The sequence below is a fragment of the Eleutherodactylus coqui genome, chromosome 4 (genome assembly GCF_035609145.1).
Source record: "Eleutherodactylus coqui strain aEleCoq1 chromosome 4, aEleCoq1.hap1, whole genome shotgun sequence".
Lineage (NCBI taxonomy): Eukaryota > Metazoa > Chordata > Amphibia > Anura > Eleutherodactylidae > Eleutherodactylus > Eleutherodactylus coqui.
In genome coordinates, this window is record NC_089840.1 from 293,765,938 (window position 1) to 293,782,331 (window position 16,394).

The 16,394-nt window shown below is 49.6% G+C and overlaps 1 protein-coding gene across 1 annotated transcript in view; it reads right to left on the minus strand.

Annotated features, from left to right (window-relative positions):
* The window catches only part of ATRNL1 (attractin like 1), a 379,911-nt gene that overhangs the window by 156,890 nt on the left and 206,627 nt on the right, over positions 1 to 16,394 (minus strand). The window contains exons 21-23 of the mRNA XM_066601402.1: positions 12,901 to 12,953; positions 9,816 to 9,910; positions 6,074 to 6,152 (exon numbers count right to left, since the gene is read on the minus strand). Of these exons, the coding sequence (XP_066457499.1) occupies positions 6,074 to 6,152; positions 9,816 to 9,910; positions 12,901 to 12,953 (227 nt within the window). The remainder of the gene's footprint in view (positions 1 to 6,073; positions 6,153 to 9,815; positions 9,911 to 12,900; positions 12,954 to 16,394) is intronic.

Here is a 16,394-nt window from a genome sequence, read left to right on the forward strand (position 1 = left end):
CTGTATCTATTACACTGCATACAATAATAGAGAACCATCAGCAGGATCGGTCAGGGTGGATTTCCATTCACTGACTGCAAACATTTTGTGAAAATTGTGAGAAATTGAACAATAGTGTTTTCTAGAAAGCTGCGGGACATTTCGTTACGCCGTGATCAACGGTGATCTTTACTTTTGCGGCCACGTTCTTTTTATGGCCGCAGTGCGAGGTCAATGTCAAACACGGCAACTCTGGAAAACGTCCCGTCGTTTTGCGTATACAGCAACTACACAGGTCTAATCATGTCCCTGTACTTACGGTAGGTGAGCAGTGTGACTGCAGAGCGCTTGTCTGTAGTCTGTTACCATGGAGACAAAAAACAATAGAACATGCTTCTTATACTCCAGTCACATCTAGAGCAGTCACGTGACCCATGAACCATGAATGCAGCCTTGTATGTGACTGGAGTATAGACATGATAACTGCTGGGATATTCCCATCCATGTTATATAGGTGTTGGGGGTCACTTCATAGACTGTATGTGAATATACATGCTTGCTGTCAGTGAACAGCTAACATCCTCAGAGGATAAACCCCCCCATCCTGATCTAATACTTAGGGCTCCTTCACACTGGCCATCGTATTTCTTCCCTGTGATTTTTGGGCGTCAGCGCCGCTTTTTCTCGCAGAACTATCACTGCTGCTTGTGATTTTCTCGCGATTTTGTAGCAGAACAGAACTTACTAACACTAAAAACGCATCACATGAAAATCGCAAATTCGTCTTTTGTGATGCGATAAAAAAGAGGCTCCATAGGAAAACATGGGCTACGGAAAAAAAATGCAGCAAGATTGAGCGTGCCGCGATTTTTCTTTCCCAGCAAGATGGCATCAGAGAAAACAGCGCTAATGTGAAGGAGACCATTGCGAGGCGTGGGCTTCACATGCATTTTCTAGCGCTATCACATGATGGAAAAAATTGCGCGATTTTGTCACCCACGTGAAAGCGGCGCGAAGTCCCGATCCACGCAGAGCGTTTCACCACAGATTTGGCGCAGAATATGCTTTGATTCTGGGCGAATTCTGCATCAAGTCTCCGGTCAAACATTTACCACCTTTGAATGTAAATCTGCGCCAGAGTCTAAATAGCGCTAATTTATTTGCACATTTTTTTCACATTTTTCTTGAAATTAGTGGAATATAAAAAAAACAAGATGTCACATTTTGCCACAAATTTGTCAGAAAACCGTATTTATAGCGCTGCTTCAGTTCGCACGGTTGATGCGTTGCACAGACCGGCGCGTCCGTAAAGCTTCATATCCGCTACTCCCCCCTGGACCATTGGTATCGGATGTGCCGCAGATGTATCTATTATTCTTCATCCGTAATTTCACTCTACCGCCATTTGCCCGCGCCGTATGCTTACACCCCAAGTCTATCGACCTCCATGTGACCTTGCCCTTTTTAGGAGCCGCCATCCCACCTCCGGGCCTCTGATCGCCCCCGATTGTCGCTTCCTGCATTAATCTCATTCGAACGTCTGCGCTCTTTGTTAATGGCGCCGCGGTCCTTTCCGTCTCCGATTCCATCAGTTCCCATATGAGAAGCCGCTTTATCTTTGAAAATTCAACTTTTTCTCCAAGTTCATTAATATATGTAAATATAATTGTCGCAGCCGCCGTTGCCTGCAGGACGGGACACAATGGAAGCGCTGAGAGCGGCGTGCGCAGATCCTCCGTCTTCTCATTCACGCTATTTCCCACTGGCGCGGCGTCCTCCACCGATGTCTCTTTCTAAAGTCATCGATGCCGAAAGGAAAAACTTTCCAGATAAAGAGCGCCGATCCCCGGAGAGGAGGAAAGCGGGCCGGCACCCCAGAGCAGGCGCAGATAAAACCGCCCCTTTATCTGTGGCAGCAGCCGCGCCGCCTATTGTCTGCTATCAATGTTAAGGTTAATAATTAAGCCGGATGGGGGATCTTTGTCTCTGCGGTCGCCGGAAGCTTTTATCTTAATTAAAATCGCCGCGTTTCATAACACTAACAGTTTATTTTTTTATTTTTTGTATTTCAATGCGACAAAACCGGTCCGGACGCCGACATCCTGCTAATTGAATGAGAGGGAAACGGAACATGTTAATGAAGCCCCAGTCACAGCGCCAGGACCGCAGGGTTACGGGAAGTCGCTACTAAAGGCGGGACGCGGACCGCGGCGCGAGAACAGGAACCGGAAAGAGGGCGAAACTAGAGGAAAAGACGGAGGAATACCTGAAAGTGAGAAAAACCCACAGAGATGAGGGGGAAGCGGGAGGGAGAGAGAGAATGGGGACAGGAGGAGGGAGAAGAGGAAACAAATGAGGACAGAGGAGGGAGAAGAGGAAACAAATGAGGACAGAGGAGGGAGAAGAGGAAACAAATGAGGACAGAGGAGGGAGAAAGAAGGCATGACAGAGGGGAAGAGAAAGGGCATGAGGGAGGAGGGGGAGAACACAGGAGAAGGAAATGAGCTTAGGGAGAGAGAAAGAAGAAAAGAGAGATGAAGGGAGAGAAGGAGGAAGAGCAAAAGAGGAAGAAAGAGATGAAGGGAGAGAAGGAAGAAGAGGAAAAGAGGAAGAAAGAGATGAAGGGAGAGAAGGAAGAAGAGGAAAAGAGGAAGAAAGAGATGAAGGGAGAGAAGGAAGAAGAGGAAAAGAGGAAGAAAGAGATGGAGAGAAGGAAGAAGAGGAAAAGAGGAAGAAAGAGATGAAGGGAGAGAAGGAAGAAGAGGAAAAGAGGAAGAAAGAGATGGAGAGAAGGAAGAAGAGGAAGAAAGAGATGAAGGGAGAGAAGGAAGAAGAGGAAAAGAGGAAGAAAGAGATGAAGGGAGAGAAGGAAGAAGAGGAAAAGAGGAAGAAAGAGATGAAGGGAGAGAAGGAAGAAGAGGAAAAGAGGAAGAAAGTAGTATAGACGAAAGGAGGGAGGAAGAGAGTAAAGATGGAAGGAGAGGAGAGAGAACAAGAAAGAGGTAAGATCAAGGAGAAAAGAGAGAAGAAAGAAGAAAAGAGAGATGAAGGGAGAGAAGGAAGAAGAGGAAAAGAGGAAGAAAAGAGAGATGAAGGGAGAGAAGGAAGAAGAGGAAAAGAGGAAGAAAAGAGAGATGAAGGGAGAGAAGGAAGAAGAGGAAAAGAGGAAGAAAGAGATGAACGGAGAGAAGGAAGAAGAGGAAAAGAGGAAGAAAGAGATGAAGGGAGAGAAGGAAGAAGAGGAAAAGAGGAAGAAAGAGATGAAGGGAGAGGAGGAAAAGAGGAAGAAAGTAGTAGACACGAAAGGAGGGAGGAAGAGAGTAAAGATGGAAGGAGAGGAGAGAGAACAAGCTGAGGAAGAAAGAGGGAAAGACCAAGGAGAAAAGAGAGAAGAAAGAAAAGGAAACTGGGGGGAGGGGGCTGAAGGAAGTGAAAGACTGAAGGAGGAAAAGTAGTGAGGAAAGATAAAAGAAAGAGGAAAATACAGAAAGTGAGAGATGGAAGAAAAGAGAGAGTAACAGGAAGAACATGGAAAGAAAGAGGGGGAAGGGAGAGGAGTGTGGGAGAGACCGGAGGAGAGGGCTCAGAGACAGAAGGGAACAGAGAGTATAAAAAGAGGAGGACGAGGGGGTCGGACACGTTGGTTTGGTGTGTCCTGTGTCGCTCCGGCGGTTGATGTTATTACGTGTAACGTCGTTTCCTTTCTTTTGGCAGTAAACATCATTTATATAATGAATAATTGTGCAGGAAATACGGCGGCCGCCGCCATCGCACAACTCCACCTGCTGCGTAATGTGAACTGACAGCTGAAGGAAGAGAAGGATAGAAATAGGGAGAGCGGAGGAAAGAGGTTGGAAAGAAGGGAGGAAGGAAGAGAAGAAGGAAAGGAAGAGGAGGATAGGAAGAGGGAGGGTAAAGGAAGAAGAGTTGGAAGGAAGAGAAGATTGGGAAGAGTGAAAGTGGAAGAAAGAAGATGGAAAGAGAGAAGGGAAGAGGAAGAGAAGAAGGAAAGGAGGAGGAGGAGGATGGGAACAGTGAGATCTAAAAAAGAAGACACAAAGGAAAAAGGGAGGATGAGGAGCAGGAGAGTAGAGGAAAAAAGATAGAAAGATGGGAGAGAGGACAGGTGGGTGAAGAGAAGGTAAGGAAGAAGAGGGATAGCAAAGGAAAGAAGATGGAAATGAGGGAGGGAGAAAGTGAAAAAGGAAAGGGAGGAGCAGAGGAAAAAAGGCAGAAAGAAGGAAAAAAGGATAGGAATAAGAGAAAGAAGGAAAGGAAGAGGGCATTTGGAAAAAAAAGAGCGGAGATATGAAGAAGGAAAGAAGGGGAGGGGGACGACGGAAGGAGGGAAGAGAAGAAGGAAATCACAAGGAGGAAGGGAAGATGGAGAGTGGTGGCAAGAAGATGTAAAGATAGGGGAGAGGGAAAGGGGGAGGTAGGAAGAGAAGAATGAGGAAAGGGAGAGCAGAGGGGAAAAGATGGAAAAGAGGAAGAGAGGATGAGAGAAGGGAAGAGAGGATGGAAAGGATGAGGAGTTGGGAATTGGAAGAGTGAAGGAAAGAAGATAGAAATGAGGGAGGGACAGAAGGAGTAAGTGAAGAAGGAAAGGAAAAGGACATTCGGAAGAGGGAGAGCGCAGATATGGAGAAGGAAAGGAGGGAAGAAGGGGAGGAAAGAAGAGAAGAACGAAACAAAGATGAGGATGGGAAGAGGGAGAGTTGTGGGAAGTGAAGAAGAAAACAAAGAGGTGGATAGGAAAAAAAAGAGTGGGAGAGAAGGAGGAAGGAAGGAAGAGAAGAAGGAAAGAAAGGACGATGAGAACAGGGAGAATGGAGGAAAGAAGAAGGAAAAGACAGAGATGAAATATGGGGAGAGAGGGAAGGAAATGGGAAAAGAGAAGGAGGTTAAGAGGAAGGGAGGGAGAGGAGAAAGAATAAAACTGAAGAGAAGGAATACAGGAGTTTAAGTGTAAGGAGACAGAAAAAAGGAGGGGAATGTGAGAGAACCAGAGGAGAGAAGAAGAAATGAGAAGAGAGACAAGGAAAGAGGAAGGAAAGGTGGGGGAAGGGGAAGAGCAAAAAACAAGAAGAGCAAAAATGGGACAGAATCAGGTCAGAAAAGAAGAAATTGGAAGTAGAAAGGAAGGAAGGAGAAAAGAATAGGAGGATGAGAGCAGTAAGAAGAAGATACGGGAAAAGAACGTGTAACGGAGGAAGACAAAAGGAGAAAACATAAATAAATGAGAAGACGGAGAGCGAGGAACAGACTGCAAAACAGAGAGCACAGACAGACGAGGAAGGGGAAGGGCCGGAAGCGGATGTCTGACCCCAGCCAATCATCTCTGCAGCGTCTGATGCCGCCATTATTCCCACCAGGTCTGTAGCCTGCTGGAGCGTCCAGACTATCCGGCATCTAAAGCCAAGATGTCCAATAATCCGGAAACAGAAAGCTGCCGTCATCTACAATGAATGAGACCTTCTTGTGGATTAAGACAGAAGTCTGTACTGTATATAGTATATAATGAGCCATCAGGCAGACGGGGGGTAATACCCGAGGAGCTCAGCATCCGACTGGTCCCGTATGGGATGGGTATTCTGTAGTGGGTCCGGAGTATAATCAGTGAGAGCACGGCTCTAGTCTGCAGCACGACAGTCACCTAGATAGTATGTACTACAAGTATCAGCAGGCCCTGCAGCCCCCGATATGGTTCACCACATCATGCTGCGTCCTCGGGGGACGAGAGCTGACAGCCGCATGCCTGCCGGTTCATTCTTTAGTGCTTACAGTAGAGATTTAGGATTTCTGCTGTGGCAGACATAACTGCGGGCATTTGTTGGCGTTACCCAGTGGAGCCCGGTCTCTGCAGGGGGGCCTTTTTTTGCCATGTTGTCTAAAATGAGCCCTTAATCCCGGGCTGCGCGGTGACGGGCGGTCACAGACTGCGGGATTCCACAACACGACCGGAGATGGCAGTGCGCCAATTTAAAAAAATGCAATATTGGGACGACAACCATCCGCAGTTATCCCAAGACTCCCATGTGACCCCCATACCGCCGCACGCCACCCTCGCTGTCCGCGCCCCAACGGCTCTTACCTGTAGAGCCGATGGACCACGTGATGTTGAGGTTGAAGTTGTTGGAAGCGTTAATGGAGATGTCCAGGTTCTTATTTGGCTACAGAAAGGTGAAAAAGAAGAAATGATGATAAGATGCTGCATGTTATATACATCATATATGTGACAGTATGGGGGATGGGCGGGGGGACCTCAGAGCGGCGCTCCTCTGCTCAATATCACTGGCCTTCACAACTGCTTACTGACATTGAGCGCCAGTCATAGAACATGAAACCAGATCTTGTCACAGAATTACTATGTCCCACAGCAACAAGCTCAGTACAGGATAAGGAATGTATGTACACAGTGACTCCACCAGCAGAATAGTGAGTGCAGCTCTGGAGGATAATACAGGATGTAACTCGGGATCAGTACAGGATAAGTAATGTATGTACACAGTGACTCCACCAGCAGAATAGGGAGTGCAGCTCTGGAGTATAATACAGGATGTAACTCAGGAGCAGTACAGGATAAGGAATGTATGTACACAGTGACTCCACCAGCAGAATAGTGAGTGCAGCTCTGGAGTATAATACAGGATGTAACTCAGGGGCAGTACAGGATAAGTAATGTATGTACACAGTGACTCCACCAGCAGAATAGTGAGTGCAGCTCTGGGGTATAATACTGGATGTAACTCAGGATGAGTACAGGATAAGTGATGTATGTACACAGTGACTCCACCAGCAGAATAGTGAGTGCAGCTCTGGGGTATAATACAGGATGTAACTCAGGATCAGTACAGCATAAGTAATATATGTACACAGTGACTCCACCAGCAGAATAGAGAGTGCAGCTCTGGAGTATGATACAGGATGTAACTCAGGAGCAGTAACTCAGGATCAGTACAGGATAAGTAATGTATGTACACAGTGACTCCACCAGCAGAATAGTGAGTGCAGCTCTGGAGGATAATACAGGATGTAACTCAGGATCTGTACAGGATAAGTAATGTTTGTACACAGTGACTCCACCAGCAGAATAGTGAGTGCAGCTCTGGAGTATAATACAGCATGTAACTCAGGAGCAGTACAGGATAAGTAATGTATGTACACAGTGACTCCACCAGCAGAATAGTGAGTACAGCTCTGGAGTATAATACAGCATGTAACTCAGGAGCAGTACAGGATAAGTAATGTATGTACACAGTGACTCCACCAGCAGAATAGTGAGTGCAGCTCTGGAGGATAATACAGGATGTAACTCAGGATCTGTACAGGATAAGTAATGTTTGTACACAGTGACTCCACCAGCAGAATAGTGAGTGCAGCTCTGGAGTATAATACAGCATGTAACTCAGGAGCAGTACAGGATAAGTAATGTATGTACACAGTGACTCCACCAGCAGAATAGTGAGTGCAGCTCTGGGGTATAATACGGGATGTAACTCAGGAGCAGTACAGGATAAGTAATGTGTGTACACAGTGACTCCACCAGCAGAATAGTGAGTGCAGCTCTGGAGGATAATACAGGATGTAACTCAGGATCAGTACAGGATAAGTAATGTATGTACACAGTGACTCCACCAGCAGAATAGTGAGTGCAGCTCTGGAGTATAATACAGGATGTAACTCAGGATCAGTACAGGATAAGTAATATATGTACACAGTGACTCCACCAGCAGAATAGTGAGTGCAGCTCTGGAGTATAATACAGGATGTAACTCAGGATCAGTACAGGATAAGTAATATATGTACACAGTGACTCCACCAGCAGAATAGTGAGTAACTTTGTAACTCCTCTTTTCCTTTTCTTGTTCTCTTTTTACGTTACATTGTTAAGGCCCATTTACACGGGACGATTGTCGGGCAAACGATGCCCGACACTCGTCCCTGTGTCTCTGCGCTCCCTTGCTCCTGCACGGGAGCTAGCTGGTTCACAGAGCGGCCAGCAGGGGGCGGGGCAGTGCAGGAGATTTCTCTTCTCTCGCTCCCCCTCCATTGAGATACACAGCAGCCGTTCACTACTGAACATCCGCTGTTTAAACTGCACGATGAGCCTCGTCACTCATCTTTTATGCTGCATAAAGCTTCATCGCTCATCGTGCAGTTTAAAGGAGATGTCCCGAGGCAGCAAGTGGGTCTATACACTTCTGTATGGCCATAATAATGCACTTTGTAATGTACATTGTGCATTAATTATGAGCCATACAGAAGTTATAAAAAGTTTTATACTTACCTGCTCCGTTGCTGGCGTCCTCGTCTCCATGGTGCCGACTAATTTTCGCCCTCCGATGGCCAAATTAGCCGCGCTTGCGCAGTCCGGGTCTTCTCCTCTTCTCTATGGGGCTCCGTGTAGCTCCGTGTAGCTCCGCCCCGTCACGTGCCGATTCCAGCCAATCAGGAGGCTGGAATCGGCAATGGACCGCACAGAAGCCCTGCGGTCCATGAAGACAGAGGATCCCGGCGGCCATCTTCAGCAGGTGAGTATGAAGACGCCGGACCGCCGGGATTCAGGTAAGCGCTGTGCGGGTGGTTTTTTTAACCCCTGCATCGGGGTTGTCTCGCGCCGAACGGGGGGGGGGGTTTAAAAAAAAAAAAACCCGTTTCGGCGCGGGACATCTCCTTTAAACAGCGGACGTTCAGTAGTGAACGGCTGCTGTGTATCTCATTGGATGGGGGCGGGGGAGCGAGAGAGGAGAAATCTCCTGCACTGCCCCGCCCCCCTGCTGGCCAATTCCGTGTGCGAGCCAGCTCTGCAGGAGCACGGAGACACAGGGACGAGTGTTGAGCATCATTTGCCCGACAATCCTCCCGTGTAAATGGGCCTTTAGATTATGTCTCACCCAGAGCTGTAATCAGAGTTCTGCTGGCTTCCTGTTCTCAGAGTGAAGCACATTGAGGGAGTTTATATGAAAGTCCTAAAACACACTATTGGGTTGCAAGGTTAACAGCAGGTAAACCCCTGCGTCCCTGGAGTATACGGCACGACCAAGCATTATTATATGTAGCTCTCATCTTAATATAACTGCAGGGACACATTATACGCTGCGGAGGGGTTTGCTTTAGGCGTTCATTATATAGAAGGGGTATCAGACAGATGAAGAGCGGCGGTACTAAGAATCTGCAAATCCATAGTAACAAAACTTAACTCAAGACTGAGGATGGAGAATGGAGGGGCTGGCACTTACAGATCCACAAGATCCCATGATCTCACCCACAATGATCTCATGCAGCACTCCCTTATGTGGAAACGACCCAAAGCTCTGCCCATTCTGGACTTTTTGGTTTCAGGAATATAATGTTACAGCTACAGTGAAGACTGACACACAGCCAAAGCAGTAGCAGAAATGGGACAAGTGAATGAAATTCTGCATAATAAGGCATCTCTGCGCCCTAGGGTGGGCCTCAGTCTATGGCTCCCAATACATCTCCCACAAGGGTGAATGCGGCTGGTCATGTGACATCAGAGGGAGCCTAAAGCTGGCCATACTGAATGTTACCCAGCTTTGGGGCTCATATATAAGGCATCTCATCCGAAATGTGGACGTCTCAAATTCATGAAAATCACTGAAGATTCAATTAAAAAAACCAAAACCCTTTTTTTCTATACAGGTTCTTGAAATAATCGCCATTTGCGGCCATTGACCCCCTGTCATCACTAGGTGGCGCTCGTCAGCAAGATCTGGATGGGACCATCGGCAGTGTGGACGGCTAATTACTGCTAAGTGGCGCAGATCCATCGCATGCGGGAGGGTCCGCACGCAAACATGGAGGCGGCTCACCTGCTCGGGGTTGGCGATGAAGTTGATGGCCGTGTGATGACGATCATCTTCCTGGATGAGGCTGAAGGTGAACTGGTAGTCGATGAGGAGGCTGTCTGCAGACAAACACAAGACATCCGTGACCCATCAGTCTGCAACGTTATGTCCCCCCGAAATACCGTGCGCTGCTGCTACTATGTAACAAGGCCTCATCTCCTGCCGCTGGGAAGTGCAAGCTACTGATCTCTGTTATCAGGCTGGGGAGAGGCCGACTGTAGTGTCATCAATGGGATGAATGACAGAAGTTTAATAACCTACTTCTCCAAGATATCAGCCGTTCCTCTTATAACGCTCCAGTACTGATATAACCTCCAGAGACATCATCTATGTGACTGATATCAGCCGCTCCTCTTATAACGCTCCATTACTGATATAACCTCCAGAGACATCATCTATGTGACTGATATCAGCTGCTGCGCTCTTATAACGCTCCAGTATTGATATAACCTCCAGAGATAAGATGAATGGCTGATATCAGTCACATATGTGATATAACACTCCAGTACCGATATAACCTCCAGAGATATCATATATGTACTGATATCAGCCGCTCCTCTTATAACGCTCCAGCACTGATATAACCTCCAGAGACATCATATCTGTGTCTGATATCGTCCGCTCCTCTTATAACGCTCCAGTACTGATATAATCTCTAGAGACATCATATATGTGACTGATATCAGCTGCTCCTCTTATAACGCTCCAGTACTGATATAACCCCCAGAGACCTCATATCTGTGTCTGATATCGTCCACTCCCCTTATAACGCTCCAGTCCTGATATAACCCCCAGAGACATAATATGTGTCTGATATCGTCTGCTCCTCTTATAACGCTCCAGTACTGATATATGCCCTTTCCTCGGCTCTGGCAGCAGAGGGTGACTGGCGCTCTGTTTTCGCTCTCACAGTCGTTTTTTTGTCTCTTTTCTTGCTCTTATCACAAAGACGACTTATTCCATAAAATGTCACTGTCCTCACGCGGCGCGGACGGGCGGCTGGCGGTACGTTTACTGCCTGTCGCTCATTACTGTGGTGAGCTGGATAATCCGCCGTCCTCACATTCCAGGCTGCACATCTGGCTCGTCTCACATCAGAGGTCCATTATACTGACACATCCCCTCCGTCCCCCGTGTAACGACAGGCGACATTTAGGATGAACCGGCGGAGGACAGATAGAATGTGATACACCTCCCAGGAGCACAGACAATTACTGAAGTCACATCCAGAGCTGCACTCACAGTTCTGCTAGTTTGCAGCAACTTTAGACCAGTGCATTGTGGGAGAAGGCAGGGCATTTACAGAGTAAAGTCACCTATGTGAGATATACCAATATATGTTCCCAAAAAGCAGCAGAAGTGGGAGCGCAGCTCTGGATGTGACTGGAGGTAGGATATAACTTCCAGCAAGAGTCTTCTCTACTTCCTTGAAAGGTCTTATTTTGCCCTTGTCCTCCTGGTGACCGCTGACATCACATCACGCCCGCCATATACGTCTGTACTGTATAACATTCTGCGCCACAATTGATGCGCGGCTTTAATAAATCCGCTGCATTTTCCCCTTAGTTGCGGGAAGCTTACTGCTACATTGTTGCCACGTTGTATCCGGTCAGCCCCCCCTCCCCCCTCCTCCTTGTTATTTGCTCGGTAACCGTCGCACTGGACTCTACTGCAGATAAAGTGGCGAAGAGGATTGCGGGAGGGCGGCAGGAGGCGGCAGAGCGTCTCTGGAGGCTGCGGCGGATTATTAGATGGTGCAGGGATTCAGTATATTGCTTTGCTTTTGGCAATGGGATTTCATGCATCGGTTCCAGATAAGAGACTGAAGGAGAAAAGTTCTGATCTTCCACAACTTAGCAGTTCTTCTGCGCAGAGGCTGCAGGAAGCACCAGACTGCCCCCTAGTGACCGCAACCAAGAAGCAAAGCCAACAATAAGATCTGCATTGTGAGGAGACACAAGGATCAGGTCTCCATGCATCAAGGAGGTCAACAGTCATGGAAGAACAGTGGGCGGGGCTTGAGGAATGATGGCGGATGCCTCCATATACATCCAGGAGGGCCGCTATAGGAGACACCCACCATCATCACTTCCATCCAGCTGGCAGGCTTGTCATCCATGTCTCACAATAATTGGTTGCTACAGCCACTCTTCAGGCTCCTCCCATCATTGAGGCTCCTCCCCTCGGCCCATGTGCAGCAGTTTCCGGATTATCTTCTTGCCCTCTCTAATAGCACCAAATACACGGGGAATAAACAGTGTTGATTCAGGAATACGCTGCAGACCAAATATGTGAGTGAGCCCCACGGGTGACGCTGCGCTGGGGCTCCGTTCGCGGTTTCCGTCTTCCGGATCCGATAAAACAGATAAAAACGGATGCGTTTTCCCCATTAATATAAATGGAGTTTAAAAAAACGGAACGTTTTCCATTTGCTTCGATTCCGTTTGAAAGCCTCAGTGATACAATGTAACGAGCGGCGACACGATGAGGAGGGCCCAGTGTGGCCCCCAATACCACAGGGGGCCCTGGACCATTAAACATGGAAGCCATTATTAGATCTGTCACCGCGGACATTACTGCGCAAATCTCCACCGTAATTCGCCAAAGTTATAATCCCCTCGGGTGTCACGTTCTGCGTCTGATCGGAGGGAGGAGCTCTGCCTTGTTCATCCTGGTTTGTGAATAGCATGCTAGAACAGCAGTGTAGACTGACACAGATCTGTAAGTGGTGCTTAATAAGATGTGACGAGATAAGGACAGACCTGAGCCCCTCACAGCCACACGGAGCGACTGCGCCTATAGTATATATGGTCCGGATAATCATATAGACCCTTTACACACTGTTACAGTACAGACCCCCACAGTCACAGTATAAGCCCCCCACACTGGTGCAGCACAGACCCCTCACATTATCTCAGTATAGACCCCCCACGCTGCCATAATATAGACCCCTTAGACTGTGGCAGTATAGACCCCCCCCCCCCCCCCGGATTGCCGCAGTAAAGACCCCCCACAGTCGCAGTACGGCCCGCCACACCTCAGTACTTACAATAGCAGGTTCCTCGCAGCGGGTTCCCCAGGTATCGGTTCTCAGAATCGCATCTGTGGAGAAAAACGGACACATCAGGAGACCCGAGAGATCAGCGGCGGCGCGACAACCTGAGGTGCGTTTACACGGAACGACTGTCGTTCAAAAAGCCTTCAAGCAAGCGAAAAGTAAGGATAATCGTTCCGTGTAAACGCGACCGAGCAAACGATGAGCGGTAATTTGCTCGCTTATGGTTCACGCAGGCGTGAGAATCATCGCTCGCCAGCCGCTCGTTCAGGCGTTCTCATTCGCCGATACAGCGGACTGAACGATTTATCCTCCTACGCCTGCGAAGAAGCGAGCTCCGACATCAGCCGCTCGTGAGAATGATATATCGCTAAATCTGAATGCGCCCTCATACACTGCACACTGACCACAAGGGGTTGTATGCCACATCTGCCTTTGTTCTCTGTTGTCAGCCACCGAGAATGAAGAAGAGCTGTACAAGTAAGTGCTGTGTCTCATGGAGAAGCCTTCGGGGCGCCATGATAAATAACCCCCACATTAACTAGGATAATGAACGAGAGCCTCAGGGGGCGACTAATTACCAGAGACGGGAGGGGGAGCGCTCATCCATCACCCCAGCGACACCCCATCTATCATCAGCACCCAGACCGCCAGCAGCTCTGACTGAGGGGCTAAATGTACTCACCCACCTAGCAGAGCCGAACATGTGCCACAACCCAGGCAAATCTACCCGTGTCACCTGCAGTCCTATGTAACAGTTATTACTGTGTGATCTGTGGGGTTACATAGGACTGCAGGTGACATCTACTATATCACCTGTCCTCAGGTGTGGTTCACCTGTGTGAGGTTGCTAGCAGCTCCCAGCCTCCCTCTGCTACTTCCAGGGCCTGGGGCTTTTGCTCTCTCCTACCCAGGGGAGGGTGAGGTCCTTGGCTTTGGTTAGAGGGAGGACTACCACCCCCACTCTCCGGAGCCAGCCAGCGGAGGGTGGGGATGCATTGCAACCGGCTACCCAGGAGGGACTGAGGAGATCTAGCCGGAGACGCAGCGATGTGTCTCCTGCACCCCTCCTGGAGACCACCCAAGGTGGCCGTCGGGCTAACCAGGGTGACGGAAGGTGTCCCTACGGGATCTTGGCTGCTTTGACTTCTAGCAATGGCCCTCCTGGAGCCGGGCCAGGTGCTTCTGGGGAGATCCCAGTCCTACCATCAAGGACTGGGGGACATCGCGGCCCCTGGAGGATGTTAGCAGCTTTGGCTCCAGGATAGCTGCAAGGACCCAGGAGTACCGTGAAGCCAGTGGCGCCATCAAGAGGTTCCAAGAGGAGTTACAGGCAGCCAGGTCCCTGGGCAACAACTCAGGTGGGTCAAGGAGGGCCCAATACAACCAGGCCATCCAGGAATAAAAGGAAGAGATCCTCACCCTGGTTGAGAGGAGGGCGGCCATCTATAAGGGTGCAGGTCCTTTTGCAGAGAACCTAGGGAATGATGACTGATTTGAAGGGTCTCGGCCGGCTCTGGCTGGGGTCTGTGATGATATGAGGGATCCGATGGCCAACATGGAGCAGGCCCCTACTGGAGAACTGCAGACAGCGGATAGTCAGCAGTCCCTGCGCAGTAAGCTTCCAGCCGGGCAAGTTACTGTCATTTCAAGCTCAGACTCCTCTGGGGAAGCGGGGGAAGACAGCGGCCTGGGAGGATGACTAAGGCGTACATAAGACACCTGAAATCCCCTGGAGGGTCTCTGTTTTGGCAGTCCCTGAACGGGACTCCCAGGCTAAAAAGAAGAAAAGTGGCAAAATGATCACCCAGGTAGAATACAGGTACATCAGCCTCCCAGGGCAAGCCTCTGAACCAGGGGAGGGAGGTAGCTGCATGGGTAGCCCGAGTGCCCGACCCAGCCTGGACCCTGCTAATGTGGGTTCATTGCACAGGAAGGGGGAGAGTACTAGGCATCCTGATCCAAACACCCCCCACCCCAGTTCATACTGACAGGAGGGGTGACGGGCAGAAACTGGTGGTGTTTGACAGTGAGATTCTTAAGTGTGGAGGTGATCTGGCATTGGGTGAACCAGGAAAAACATCAAAAAAGGCTGTGGAAGTGGGGGTCACCCAAAATTGAGTGGCCCCCAGAAGGGCCCTGCGGTGGGCCTCAGTAAGGGGGGTTGCTCGATGTCGGGTGATCTCAAAAGTTCAAGGCAGGTGGAGGAAAAGGTTGGGGGTCAGCCGGTGTTGGGTGGCCCCAGAAAGGCCCTGCGGTGGGCCCAAAGAAAGGTACTTGCACGATGCTGGGTGAGTCCAGGGCAAATATGGTGGCGGGGAGCTGCGCTGAAAGCCGTGCTGTAGGTGTGGCTAGAGGGTCCATTTCCCATCAGCGGCTTCGTGAAACTTCCTGCTGGAATTCCTTTGGCTTGATGGAGGCTACGTATAAGAAGGCGACCCTGGGTTGCTTCCCTGCAGGGGCGGGGGAAAGTGCTAGGGGCCCATTGGGCTGCCAAGTGCCTCTTACCCCCCCCCCCCACCACCACCACCACCACCACCAAGAGGAGAGCCGTTACCAGTCCAGTTGCAGAGAAGGGTGAGAATGATGAGATGATGAGCGTGAGAATATTAAAACTATAGAGGTGTGTGAAAGGTATGAAGGGAGGAGCATGATGGCGGGTGGTGTGCGTGAGGGAGAGTCTGGGGGTGCAGGGAGTCTAAATAATACAGTATTAAATGTTGGGGTGTCTGCTGGTGGAGGAGTATCTGGGGGAGATAAAGGTGGTAGAAAATGTACAGGAGTCACAAGTGAGGATGGAGTGTCTGGTGGAGTGTCTGGTGGAGTGGCGAGGAGTGCGGGCCCTGGTCCATCTGCATCCCCTGACAGTGAAGATTCCTAGGAGCTATGTGAGTGTTACCGCCACCTAAAGGGGAGGACCTTTACCTCCCGGCCTCAGGGACCCCAGGTCACATGAACTCTTCCTATCCGCCTTAAAGAGAGGAGAGCGGTCGGTCACTATAGAGGGTGAAGAGCGCGACCCATATCTAGAGAGGGGCACAGGGCCATCTGAGAGCAAAGGCAGAGAGAAGAGGCATATTCGCTTCCTACAGCTGGTCCAGGAGGAAGGTGGTCTGTCTCCAATGGGGAGGCAGTGATGCCTGCCCTAGCCGTGCTGGGATGGTGGAGCTTCTCCTCGGGATGGAATTCAGGGTGAGTGACATCTTTGCCCTGATCCACCTCTTCGGCGTCCCTGTTTGATGCCAGCTTTGTGAGACCGGAGAGGCTTGAGCTCTTCTGGTCAAAGTATAGCCGACTCAGATGGAACCCGAGTGGCAGGATTCTGTGGTTCAAGCAATTCCCCGCCAAAATGACACTAAGAGAGGGACCGTTCTGACTAGTAATGAGTCTCTTTCTTATGTTGACATCCTGACTTGGATGAGGCGGTATGGGGGCGCACATGGGATCTGGTCAGGGAGGTACATGGGATCTGGTCAGGGGCGCACACG